Source organism: Dipodomys spectabilis, unplaced genomic scaffold (assembly GCF_019054845.1).
Source record: "Dipodomys spectabilis isolate Male_0828 unplaced genomic scaffold, ASM1905484v1 ptg000480l, whole genome shotgun sequence".
Lineage (NCBI taxonomy): Eukaryota > Metazoa > Chordata > Mammalia > Rodentia > Heteromyidae > Dipodomys > Dipodomys spectabilis.
The window spans coordinates 451,239-463,895 of record NW_024871157.1 but is presented as its reverse complement, the minus strand read 5'-3'; the positions used below and the strand labels follow the sequence as shown (position 1 = coordinate 463,895).

At 71.0% G+C, this 12,657-nt stretch overlaps 2 protein-coding genes across 4 annotated transcripts in view; one reads left to right on the top strand and one right to left on the bottom strand.

Annotated features, from left to right (window-relative positions):
* Positions 1-2,233: 2,233 nt before the first annotated feature.
* Positions 2,234-7,585, top strand: LOC122098494 (refilin-A-like). Its single transcript, XM_042668942.1, has 3 exons — positions 2,234-2,473; positions 6,943-7,049; positions 7,270-7,585. Exons 1-3 carry the CDS (start codon positions 2,267-2,269, stop codon positions 7,583-7,585), a joined length of 630 nt encoding a protein of 209 aa, XP_042524876.1. The 5' UTR covers positions 2,234-2,266.
* A 1,401-nt stretch (positions 7,586-8,986) lies between these two features.
* Ncor2 (nuclear receptor corepressor 2) overlaps positions 8,987-12,657 on the bottom strand; it is a 99,611-nt gene continuing 95,940 nt past the window's right edge. For 2 of the 3 annotated variants that reach the window (XM_042668992.1, XM_042668993.1), the window contains exons 46-48: positions 10,981-11,208; positions 10,098-10,277; positions 8,987-9,941 (exon numbers count right to left, since the gene is read on the bottom strand). In XM_042668992.1, the coding sequence (XP_042524926.1) occupies positions 9,778-9,941; positions 10,098-10,277; positions 10,981-11,208 (572 nt within the window). In that variant the 3' untranslated portion in view covers positions 8,987-9,777. The remainder of the gene's footprint in view (positions 9,942-10,097; positions 10,278-10,980; positions 11,209-12,657) is intronic. The other variant, XM_042668994.1, reaches the window with a different exon arrangement.

Genomic DNA, 12,657 nt, shown 5'->3' with positions numbered 1-12,657 from the left:
AGGACAGCCGTCCTCCCGTCATCACCGCAGTCTCTACTGCAACAGGACTGGAACCAGCCGTGGGGGCAGGAAGCAGGTGGAAGCCTCCGGGCACAGAGTGGAAAGAAGGGGCTGCTGGCGGCCGAGCGGCATGGTGCTTAGCTGAGGCCCGGGAGCCAGGCCGTCCCGTCTGCCGGGCCGCAGGCGACCCACCCCAACTCGGTTCACCTGCCTGTGTGGTTCTGTCCCTGGGAGAGTGTTTCCTTTGTTTTGCTTTGTTTTCTCTGTGTGCTGGTTCTGAGACTTGAACTCGGGGCCTGGGCTCTGTCCTTGTGCTCTTTTGCTCAAGGATGGCGCTCTACACTTTGAGCCACAGCACCACTTCTGCTTTTCAGCCTCCGGAGTAGCTAACAGGCGGGAGCAATGGCTCCCAGCACCTTAGTGGTTTTGCTTTGGAGGACATCTGGATTTTTGTTGGGGGCTGGCCTTGGACCCCACCTTTCCTCGCTCAACACACACTGGATAGCATGCCGAGAACTTTGCACAATCTCCCCCTTGTTCCTAGCCCAAACGTTATTCTCACTGTGCTTAGCACAAGAGTTGCATTCATGGAATCCCCCCCCAAAATAGACACACAGCACCGTGTGCACACATTTCATTATGCTGTATGCTCTCACACATGCATGTAGGGTGTATATGTTGCACACAAGGACCATGTGCCACTGCCAGGAGCTTGTGTATACACACATGCACATACATTTACCTGTGCATTCTTGTGTTTGTGTGTGCACACGTGCATATATACCTACAGTGTTCACACACCTTATGCTCATACGGATGTGTGTGCATGTGTGTGTGAACACCAATGCACACGTGTGTGAATAAATTTGCATGTGTGTGCATGCATGCAGCTGTGCACACATATATCTGTGTGTTTGTGCAGTGTTCGTGCTAAGCCCACAGCAGTCCATGCTGTGTCACAGGTAAGCACTTGGGGCCAGCTGACCTGGGGAGCCGTCCTGGCAGTGTGCCAGAGCCTGGTTCGTCCCTGCACGCCGCTCCCTCGCTCTCCTTCGCAGTCCCTCCCACGACAGGCCCTGGTTTATGGATGGGGACACTGAGGGAGAGGGCACACAAACCGCACAGGTCACACAGCCAGGGAGTGCCAGGGCTGAGCTTCCCACCCAGGCAGCCGGAATGTGTCCACGGCACAGACCACATCCACCGCAAGGACACCGCGTCACAGGCTGGCAACATCATGGGTCCTGAGTGAGCCACGTGAACACCCAGCTTTCCGTGCCCCAACTCCTTCTCTCCTGTCTTTCCTGTCCTCCCCTCTGCCCGCTCCTCTGCCCTGCCAGCCGCGCTCTGGCGGTGGGGTTGGGAGACCCCCTGGCTGCTGGGGCTGGCTGGTATCCCAGTACCCCCTTTCCCCTCCACATGCTGCCTTCACACCCTTCCTGGAGTGGGGGACAGGTCTCTGCTCCCCACCCCAGGCACCTCCACACGCCCCTTTCCCGTGGGACCCCTTTCTCTCTGGCCGCACACCGCAGAGGCCACAGCCCCTTCCCACAGCCCAGGCTCTTGGAGTTTGTGCAAATCCAGCTTTTCCTTCTGTGACATTTGAGGAGCATCTGGGCCCAGAAGGAGAAGCTGGCGGCCTGTGGCCTTCGTCGGACGGGCAGCCCCGGCCTGGGGCGGTGGACCCCGCGGGTCAGAGGTCAAGGCCACTGGGTCATCCACGCGGGGTATCTGACATTTGCAGGTGTGGACCCTCTCTCACGCTACCCAGCAAGGAAGCTGTGTGGAGTGCTGAGAAGCTTCCACAATCCAGCAGGCACGGTCTGAAGGCACTCTCCAGGCCTGGGGTGGTGGGCAGGCGCCTGCGGGAGGTGGGGGTGCTGCGGCAGGGCCGAGGGGCGCCCCAAACCAGCGGCCCACCCCGGCCCAAGGGAGGCTCTGCCTTCTGAGCGGGGGCGGGGCTGGCCCTCGGGGGCGTGGTCTTTCCTGGGGCGGAGCTTCCGGGGGCGTGGTCTGCGGGGGCGTGGCACGGAGGGGCGGGGCCTGGGGAGGAGGCGCGGGCCGGGGAGCGCGCGGCAGGCAGCCGCGAGCGGCCGATCGATCGGGACTCGGGGCCGGCACGCGGGCGGGCGCCGGCGGGGCGCCTTCTCTGCCCGCAGGTCCGGGCCGCGCTGCCCTCGGCCGCCCACCGCGGCCTGTCCCGGGCCGGAGCGCGGTGGAGGGGTCTCCCGAGGAGCCGGGGCCCCGCGCCCCGCGCCCCGCAGACATGGTGGGCCACCTCCATCTGCAGGACACGGAGGACGGCCCGAAGGCGCAGGGCCGCGAGGGCTTGCTGGACAGCCCCGACTCCGGGCTGCCGCCCAGCCCCAGCCCCAGCCCGCCCTTCTACGCCCTGGCGCCCCGCGCCCTGGACGCCGGCGCGGAGGGCCCCGGCGCCCCCTCGGACGCCCCCGGGGCCGGCGAGGCCCGAGCGGTAAGGGCGCGGACGCGGGGTCCCCGCGGCGCCCGCGCGGGCCGCGGCCCCTCCCGGGCTCTCCAGGCCGGTCGGCTCCCGCGGGGCTCCGCGGCCGTCGGGGGCGGGCGGGGCGGGCTCTACCCCGGGCCGGCGGGCGGGGCGGGAGGGCCGGCCCGGCGGGCTCCAGCCCCGGTCCGTGGTCGCTGCGCCCGGTGCCCGCGCCGTCCCCGCCTCCGCCCGAGCGCGGGCCCCGCGGGGCTCCGGACGCAGCGCAGACCGAGAGCCTCGGAGGGCGCCGGGGGTGTCGACGTGGACGCCGGCGGGCGCGGGGAGCCGTGGCGGGGCCCCGGGCCCGCGGAGACGGCGGCCTGCGCCCCCGCCTCCCTGCGGGGCGGGCTCCGCTCGGGCGCAGCCCCTCCGCGAGCTCCCCGCGCCCGCTGCGCTGGGGCCCGGATCGGAACCGGCTCTTACCCGGAAGCCGTGACCTTGAACCTGGGCACGGGACCCCGGGCCAGCGGGAGGGAGGCAGCCGGTGGACGAGGGGGCCACAGGCCGCGGCGTGGAGCCCGCCGGGCCTCTGGCGCCCGGAAGCGCCTTTCCCGGGCCCCGCACGAGGCCGGGCCGCAGCCTCGCTCACGGATCTGGGCCCCGGGTTTCTTTCCCCCGGTGTCGCACGGGTTCGGCCCGCATGAACCGCCCTGCATCCCGCAGAGGCGCAGCCACGCTGGTCCCGCCACGAGGGCCGGCTCAGGCGCGCTCTCCAACCTGACCCCGATGCTGTTACTGTCTTCTGTGCGGCTCAGTAATAACTTCTTGGGGGGTCCTGCGCCGGGGCTGACCTCAGGTGTGTGTGTGTGGGGGGCCCTGCACAGAGGCTGACCTCAGGTGTGTGTGTGGGGGAGGGGGGCCCTGCGCCGGGGCTGACCTCAGGTGTGGGGGGGCCCTGCACCGGGGCTGACCTCAGGTGTGGGGGGGCCCTGCGCCGGGGCTGACCTCAGGTGTGGGGGGTCCTGCACCGGGGCTGACCTCAGGTGTGGGGGGGGCCCTGAACCGGGGCTGACCTCAGGTGTGTGTGGGGGGGGCCCTGCGCCGGGGCTGACCTCAGGTGTGGGGGGGCCCTGCACCGGGGCTGACCTCAGGTGTGTGTGTGGGGGGGCCCTGCGCCGGGGCTGACCTCAGGTGTGTGTGTGGGGGGCCCTGCACAGAGGCTGACCTCAGGTGTGTGTGGGGGGGGGTCCTGCACCGGGGCTGACCTCAGGTGTGGGGGGGCCCTGCACCAGGGCTGACCTCAGGTGTGGGGGGGCCCTGCGCCGGGGCTGACCTCAGGTGTGGGGGGGGCCCTGCGCCGGGGCTGACCTCAGGTTTGTGTGTGTGGGGGGCCCTGCACAGAGGCTGACCTCAGGTGTGTGTGGGGGGGGGTCCTGCACCGGGGCTGACCTCAGGTGTGGGGGGGCCCTGCACCAGGGCTGACCTCAGGTGTGGGGGGGCCCTGCGCCGGGGCTGACCTCAGGTGTGGGGGGGGCCCTGCGCCGGGGCTGACCTCAGGTGTGTGTGTGGGGGGCCCTGCACAGAGGCTGACCTCAGGTGTGTGTGGGGGGGGGTCCTGCACCGGGGCTGACCTCAGGTGTGGGGGGGCCCTGCACCAGGGCTGACCTCAGGTGTGGGGGGGCCCTGCGCCGGGGCTGACCTCAGGTGTGGGGGGGGCCCTGCGCCGGGGCTGACCTCAGGTGTGTGTGTGGGGGAGGGGGGCCCTGCGCCCGGGCTGACCTCAGGTGTGGGGGGGCCCTGCACCGGGGCTGACCTCAGGTGTGTGTGGGGGGGCCCTGCACAGAGGCTGACCTCAGGTGTGTGTGTGGGGGGGCCCTGCGCCGGGGCTGACCTCAGGTGTGTGTGTGGGGGGGGCCCTGCGCCGGGGCTGACCTCAGGTGTGTGTGTGGGGGGGGGGCCCTGCGCCGGGGCTGACCTCAGGTGTGGGGGGGCCCTGCACCGGGGCTGACCTCAGGTGTGTGTGGGGGGGCCCTGCACCGGGGCTGACCTCAGGTGTGGGGGGGGCCCTGCGCCGGGGCTGACCTCAGGGCCCAGGCGCTGACTCTCAGCTTCCTGCAGAATGAAGGCTGTCACCACCACGTGAGCCAGGGCTCCACTTCCAGGCCCTGTGTTTGTTGGAGATGAGTCCTGCGACCCTCCCATCCGTCTGGGGTTGCAGGTGCACACCCCCGTGCACGGCTGCTCTCGGCGCTGAGGTGTGGTGCGGGTCTCCCCGCCTGCCTAGCGGATGGGGTGTGTGGCAGGTACTGGCCCCGGACCCTCTAGCGGGTGAGGGACCAGCCAGGCCTGTTCCGCTGCCCTCAGGTCCGCGTGTGGCCTGGGCCGCGCCGGAAGGCCTGTGGGTGTCCAGGTGCCGCCCCACGGGGGTGCGCACCGGAGAGACGGGCCGCTCGGGACCCTTCCCCTTCCCAGCTCTCGGGAGAGCCGGCCCCACTGAGGGCTCCCCGGAGGCACCGGCCCGCGGCGCCCCGCGGAGGGGGGAGGGCTCAGCCGGGACGCCCGCGTCCTCGCCTCCAGTTCTCATCTAGGACGGCGAAAGCAGGCACGAGCAAAAAGCAGAGGCAGGCAGGCAGGACAGACGGACGAACGACGGACAGACAGCTAGGTGGAGGGCAGAGGGTACGTGACTGGACGGTGGAAGCGCCAAGAACTCCGGCACCTGTGGCTTCCCGGCGCCCGGGCCCGGCCGGCTGCGGGGCCCAGGCAGAGGGAGGCGGGGAGGGCGTCGGACGGGGCGGCTGCGGGGCCCAGGCAGAGGGAGGCGGGGAGGGCGACGGGCGGGGCGGCTGCGGGGCCCAGGCAGAGGGAGGCGCGAGGGACCGACTGGGCGGGCCGGGAGTCTGCAGAGGAAGGCGGGGAGGGGCCCGGGGGGCCCCCAGTGTCCCCGTGGACGGGCCTGGCTCACGGTGCGGCCGTCACAGCCACGTGCCACCCACGGGGCACCTGCGTGGAGCGAAGGCCCAGCGTGGCAGCGCGTGGGGCCGAGGCGCGGCCTGGCCGGCGCGTCCCTGCTGGCCTCCCGGCCTCGGGCCAGCCATGCCCTCTCAGCCTCTGTAGCCTCGGGCAGGCCGCGCACACGCGTGGGTGTGAGGGCTCAGCCCTAGACCCCTGGAGTCCGCTGCCCGCGGCCCAGGGCCTCTGCACGGAGGACAGGCCCCCCCACCGGGGTAGGTCCAGATCCTTCACTCATCCCCCCGCGAGCTCGGGCTGCGTGGGCCCCATCGCCCCACACAGGGTGGGGCCCCCCTACCGCCCAGCTCTCCCCGGGAGCCGCGTGGCAGCCCGGCCTCTCGTTCCTCCTCTGCGCAGCTCCCGGACAAGCGCCGGGGCCTGCAGCCTCTGGACTCGGTTCTCCGAGCCTGCCTGGCCCCCGCCCGCTCCGGAGCCCAGGCCGGCTGGGGGGATCCTGGCGGGGGGGTCGGTGTGTCCAGAGCTGCCAGCGCCCACCACCTGCGCCTGCTGGTGCCTCTCTGCGCCCCGCGGTGCCCAGCCCTGGCGCGCAGGCCTCCGCCGCGCACCGAGGCTACGGACGAGCGGAGGCGCGTGGCGGTGGGCAGGGCACCGAGGGCCGCCACAGCTCTGCGCCCCGGGGGAGGCCCAGCCCGTCTGCGGCCTTGTGCGCGCGCGGACGGTGGGGCAGGGGCCGTGGCAGCGGGCCCCTGGGCAGTGTCCGGTAGAGGGCATCTTGCAGGGGCCAGCCGGGCCTTGGCTGAGGGGCGTTGCCCCAGCCGCAGGCTGCAGAGCCGCGGGAACTCAGGGGTGAAGCAGAGGGTGGCCGGTGGCCTCACCCCCTCCTCGGGTCTGATTCTGGGTCCCGGAGCTTCGTAGATCTCGGTGGCGCCCCCGTGTGGACGGCGGGGTGTTTGCGGCGGGGCCGTCCCGGTGGCGCCCCCGTGTGGACGGCGGGGTGTTTGCGGCGGGGCCGTCCCGGTGGCGCCCCCGTGTGGACGGCGGGGTGTTTGCGGCGGGGCCGTCCCGGTGGCGCCCCCGTGTGGACGGCGGGGTGTTTGCGGCGGGGCCGTCTCGGTGGCGCCCCCGTGTGGACAGCGCGGTGCGTGCGGAGCGGGGCTCCGACTCCGGCTCCACTGGCTGGGAATTGAGCCTCGTTTGCTGCCCGCTGCCAGACGAGCACATCCGGCAGGCCGGGTGCTGGAGGTCAGCCCAGGCCCGGACGCCCCTGATCGGGGCGGGGCGTGTGTTCCTGAGCTTCCCGGGCCCCCGGAGCCCCGGCGGGAGGAGCGGTGGCGGGACGCTGGCCCGGGCCCGCAGCGGGGTGGGGCGAGGTCCTGGTCCTCCGGTCCCCCGCCCTGCCCGCCCTCCTCGCGGGTCCGTGCGGGGCGGAGGGGCCGGGCCAGGGTGCGGGCCGCTCCGCCCCCTTCCTGGGACCCGTGGGCACGGCGCCCGCGCGGGGCCGTGGCCGACCGTGGCTCTCTCCGCAGCCGGCCGCCCTGCGCCCGAGCCCCGCGCCTGGGACGAGGCCGCGGCTGCAGCCCGTGTTCTTCGGGGAGAGCATCCGGGTGGACCCCGAGCCCGCCCGCGAGATCCGGTGAGTGGGGCGGGCCCCGCGGGCCTTCTGGGGGCCCTGGAGAGAACCTCGGCCCGCGCGGGGGGCGGGGGGCGGACGCGGCCCGGTCTGCCCACCCCGGCCGGGCGCTCTCCGCTCGGGGCCGCGGCCCCGCTCCGGCCTTTCCGCCGGCTCCGCGGGGCGAGCCTTCGGCCAGGCGCGGTGCGCCGACCCGACCTCCTGACCCGACCCCTCCCCGCAGCTGCAACTCCGAGGTCACCTACGCCTCCGAGCGGCGCTTCCGGGACAAGGTGTTCTACGCGCCGGTGCCCACGGTCACGGCCTACAGCGAGACCATCGTGGCGGCGCCCGGCTGCTCGTGGCGCCGCTACCGCAGCCAGCTGACCCTGGAGCCGCGGCCGCGCGCGCTGCGCTTCGGCTGCACCACCGTCATCTTCCCCAAGCGCGCGCGCCGCTCCTTCCGCACCACGCTGCGCTGCGGCCTGGGCCGTGCGCGCCGCTGCTTCGCCGCCAGCCTGCGGCTGCAGCCCGGGGACGCGGGGGACGCCGCGCCCTGACGCCCCGGCCCGGCCCGGAGGCTCCCCGCAGGGCCCGCGCGCCCCGGGGCCGCCCCACCCCACCCCGCCCCGCGTCCGGCCAGGCCTGCGGCCGCGCAGAGCCCCGGTGACCCCAATAAAACGCGCGACCCACGGGCTGGAAGGTGTCGGACTCTGCCTCCGGGCTGGCGGGCGGCTGGCGGTGACCTGTGCGTCGGGGAGGGGGCCCGGCCCCCCTCGGTGCCCCCGCACCCGCACCGAGGCCTCACGCTGCGGGGCAGCGCGGCCCAGCCCGCCCGGGCGCTGGCTCCACCCCCCGGGGCAGAGCGCCCGCCTTGAGCAGCAGCAGCTCAGGGGCAGCGCCCGGGCCGAGTTCAAGACCCAGGACTGGCAAAAACAAAATATCCCAGGTCCCCGTGGGCACAGGCGACCCGGCAGCCCGAGGCCCAGCCCCCGGGCCCTGCCCTTGCTCCTGACACCAGCTGAGGGCCTGGCCTGGGCCCCAGTGGGGCACAGCAGGGACGGGAGGCCCCTCCTACACCAGCGTCCCCACCCACTGTGCCGATGGGAAACTGAGGCAGCGGGCATCAGGCTTGGCTCCACAGCCCGCCCCCAGCCTGGCCCGGACCCCAGCTCAGACCCCTGGCCCCGTCTGGAGGCCCCGCTGCTCCCCGCCGGTGCAGGGCTCACGGCAAGCAACTGCCAAGCGCAGTGCCAGGCTCCAGACGAGCCTCCGGCGGCACCCGACACGCTGCTGACCCAAAGCCATGCTGACCGCGGCCAGTGACCTCTCGGCAGGGCAGCCAGGTGCAGGTCTCAGGCCAGCCGGAGAGGAGAGGCAGGGCTGGAGGGCGGCACTTGGCAGCACAGACTGTGCCGGGAGGCGGGGGGGGGGGGGGGGGGGGGGGGGGGGGGGCGGGGGGGGGGCCAGGAGCGTCCACGTTTGTAAATGGGGGAAACAAGGCCAAATGGGTCTGAAAGGCCGCGTGGGAGATGCCTCTGCAGACAGGTGAGTGGAGAACTTGAGAACCCCCAGCAGCAGAGGCTTCCCCGCGTGCTGGCCCCACATCCCCCTGCTGGACACCCTGCAGCCGGCCCAGCCCTGACCCCGACAGGAGCCCAGGGCCCAGGGAGCTGCAGCCCTCCTCTCCCGCACCCAGGCCTCTGCAGAACCAGGAAGGGCTGGGCAGGATGCACAACTTGGAGCCCCAGCTGAGTGAGCAGCTCTCCCTTGCCAGCCCCGCGGCCCCAGGGCATTAAGCCTAAGCAGACAGGCAGGCAGGCCAGCACTGGCTGGGGACCGGGCAGCACCAGCCTGCATGTGGCCCCGCATCCGGCAGAGCCCCTGGCAGCTGAGGCCACCACCACCACCCGACGCTGCTCACCGGGAGAGCAGCCAGAAGAGAGCAGCCTCTGGGGCTCGAGTATGATTCCGTTTTTAATCAGAACAATGTGTGTGAATGACAAGACCCCACCACGCTGCCGATGGCGGCCACAGATCACGCATGAATTCATCCCACCCAGGGAAGGAGGGAGGACGTGGGGTCCCTGGCCTCCGCCCGGGGCCGTGGGGCCGCCTCCGGAGGGCAAGCAGAGGTGGGAAAGCACAGCAGTGATACTGGGGAAATCCTTCCTCGTGGAAAACATCTGAACTCATTCACTGAAGGTATCAAAAATACACCCTGTAAACCAATGTGTCGTTTACACCGCCTCCCTCCCGTGCCGCACCGCACAGCTCCTCGGCTCCTGCGGGCCCGGGCTGCACCCAGCCTGCTGCACTCGGGCCTGGTCGGCCTGGGCCGCCTGTGGGGTCTGTGGACAAGAGCACTGGGGGACAGGGCCTGTGTCGCCGGTCCAGCGGGAAGCGGGTGGGGCAGCGCGAGGGGGCAGGGCCGCTAGCTCGGTATAGACTTTGGTTCCAGATCGAGGGGAGGGCGGGCGGTGGCATGGAGGTGCGTGGTCGTCCTGGCTTGGGTCCCTGGCCTGCCGCCTCCCCGCCTCCCCTCCCTCCCGTCCCGAGCACCAGGCAAACGTCTCCTGAGTAAGGTCACTGCGCAGGGCCAGCCCGGGGCGGGGCTTGGTTAAGGCTTAAGACAGGCAGGAGCCGCGGTGGACGGATGGCGGGCGGTGGACGGATGCGCAGGCCGGCTCCGGGCTGCTCCAAGGCACGCGCCGGCCCCACGCCACTTGCGCTGCACGGAAGTCACTGGAAGTCACTCGCTGTCGGACAGCGTCTCGTACTGAGAGCACAGCAGAGGCCGGGGCTCCCCGTCCCAGGCGCGCTGGGGGCCGGCGGGGAGGCCCGGTGGGGGCGGGGAGCCCATGACTCCGGCCTGCAGCCGCACGGTCAGGGGGTTGTAGGGGAAGGGCGTGGAACCTGCGGGACACAGACAAGAGACAAGGCCTAGCTTCATCTCAGGCCCCAGCACGCCTCCCCCCCATCCACCACTTCTGCCCCGCCCCTGTCCCCTCCCTCTCCCTGCAGCCTGCGGCCCGCCCACGAGGCCCAGGCTGGGGCGGGCCGAGGGCCCACCTGTGGACGAGGGCCGGTCCTCCCACACGCGCGTGGTGAGCGGCGTGCGGCGGTTGCAGTCGCCCTCGGAGTGCACGGAGGAGACGGAGGGCGGCCGCTCTCCCGATGCCGCGCCGGGGGCCGGGGACTTAGCCTTGCGGCTGCCGGGTCTGCCAGGGGCTTTGACCTTCCCGCCACCACCTGCAGGGGGAGGGGGAGGCAGCATTGGTGGCTGCAGAGGGGCGCGGCCAGGGACTGGGTGGGGGGGCATCTGCGCCCGGGGCCTGCAGGGGCTGAGAACCCGATGACACCCCAGCCCAGGCCGACCAGACAGCCAGAGCCCCGGTGCAGCTTGGAGCTGGGCTGCGCCCCACCCCAGCCCCCTAGGACCAGAACCTGCTTCACCCAGGATGGCACTGGGGCTGCCACAGACAGAACTTCTGTGGGACTCTGGGTCCAGATGGACCACTGGGCCCAGGCATCCTCTGCTCGGCTCCTGCCCGTGAGAGGGGCGGATGGGGCCTGGGTGACGGGGGGGCTGGCCCTCTGGTTCTGGAGGTCACACAGACCCCGGCCTCCTCCTATCAGCCCCAGTCCAGCCTTAGCATGCAAGGCAGGCCTGGGGGGGCTGCCTCTGCCCAGTGGGTGGCCCCCCTAGCCCAGCCCTGGGGATCATGGCTGGGGCCTAGCAGGGGAGGGGCGGGCAGGGTGCCGGTATCCGGGAGCGGCAGCGCGGGGGGGGGGGGGGGGGGGGAGGGTGCCCAGCTTCTGATTAGCAAACTCACGACAGGAAACGAGCACAAAAATCAAGTCACAAGCTCCAAAGCCGGAGGGTGAGGCGCGCAGGGAGGGAGGTTAATGACACGGCGCGGACAGACGGGCGGACGGGGAGAGGCCTGCAGACCTGGCGAGGTGAGCGTGGGGTCGCTCCGTCCGTCAGCAGCGGTTACAGGCAGAGCGGCAGCGGGCAGGCTGGCACTGGCATTGAGAGGGTTAAAAGCACCGGTGCCCAGCGGCGGAGGCTCCTCCCACTGCTCGTATTTACCCATGAGCGCCTTTCTAATAATGGCCTCCAGCCCCATGCTGGTGCCCGCATGCTCCTGCACCGCCTGGCTTCTACAGGTCATAAGGCCTGGGAGAGAGACAGACAGACGACACACAGGGGCGGGAGCCAGAGGGGGCGGGGAGGGGGGGAGAGAGAAATACACAGTGAGCACATTTCAGCAAAGCAACACGGTTCTGCGTCCTTCCCTCCCGAAGGGGTGACGGGGCTCCTAACGCGGTGCCCCTGCGCTTGGGCCCCACCACCTCTGTGCGCACCGGGAGGTCAGAAGCCCCAGTGTTCAGTCCTGGCCGGAGGCCGGTTTTTAAGCACCCTTAAATAAAGCGGCAGGCCGGATGGGAAGCAGCCCGTTTGGAGTCGGGCTCCGGGGTACACAGGTGGAGCTGGAGCCTGCGGGCCAGGGGGTGTGTGTGGGGGGACCGCAGCCCGGCCCTAGGCCGGGAGCCAGAGAGAGAGGTGCGGAGGTGCGGGGTGGGGACGCAGCCATGCAGTTATGTGCAGCTGGGGGCAGGGCAGGCTAGACAGGACAACCACGCTTTGGACCCCCCATGCGGCCTGGGCCGCCTCTGCTCTGCGGGGCTCCTTTCCCTTGCTTTCGCTCACAGCTGGTCTGGGGGACTTTTGCAAAGCTGGGTCTCTTTAGCCAGAACGCTTTCAAATCCAGGCCCCTGGGGTTTGAAGGGCTGGAGGCCCCTGCTGGCTGCAGCCCTGGAGGGTCTGGAGGCCACGCGGGGGATGCTCCGGCCATCCTGTCTGTGATCTGGGCCTGGGCTGACCAGCTGGTATGGCAGCTGGGGTGAAGCTCTGGGCCCTGCGCCGGGCCCTGGGGTGAAGTCTGGGCCCTGCGCCGGCCCCTGGGGTGAAGCTCTGGGCCCTGCGCCGGCCCCTGGGGTGAAGTCTGGGCCCTGCGGTTGGGGGTGCAGTCTCTGAGCCCTGCGCCGGCCCCTGGGGTGAAGTCTGGGCCCTGCGCCGGCCCCTGGGGTGAAGTCTGGCCCTGCCCTCTGCCTGCCTCCGGCTCTACTTCTCTTCCCCAGGTCCCCTCACAACGGCATCTTGCGTGGTGTGTGGGCCAGTCCAGCTGTATTTCAAAAACAGCTGTGCTGTGGGCATCAGGCAAGCACACAATGGCAACAGCGGGAGCACCCCAAAATACAAAGATCCCCAAGAGCAGCCCATGGCTGCAGCCAGTGCCAGGGCCCTAGCACTCAGGGAGCGCTGTGACCTGTCCTCAAGGGTTATGACCCATGACCCTACGGCACTGGGTCTGGGTCTCACCATGCCTGCCTCCCATCTTCACTGTGCCACCATAATTTTCTTTTTTGCCATGGGGCCTGAGCTCTGGGCGTGGGCGCTGTCCCTCAGCTCTTCAGCTCAAGGCGAGCGCTCACCACTTCAGCTACAGCACCACTTTTGGCTTTTTCTGCTTATGTGGTGCTGAGGAATTGAACCCAGGGCCTCGTGCAGGCGAGGCAAGCGCTCTTCCACTGAGCCACCTGCCCAGCCCCTCCCATGGTTTTC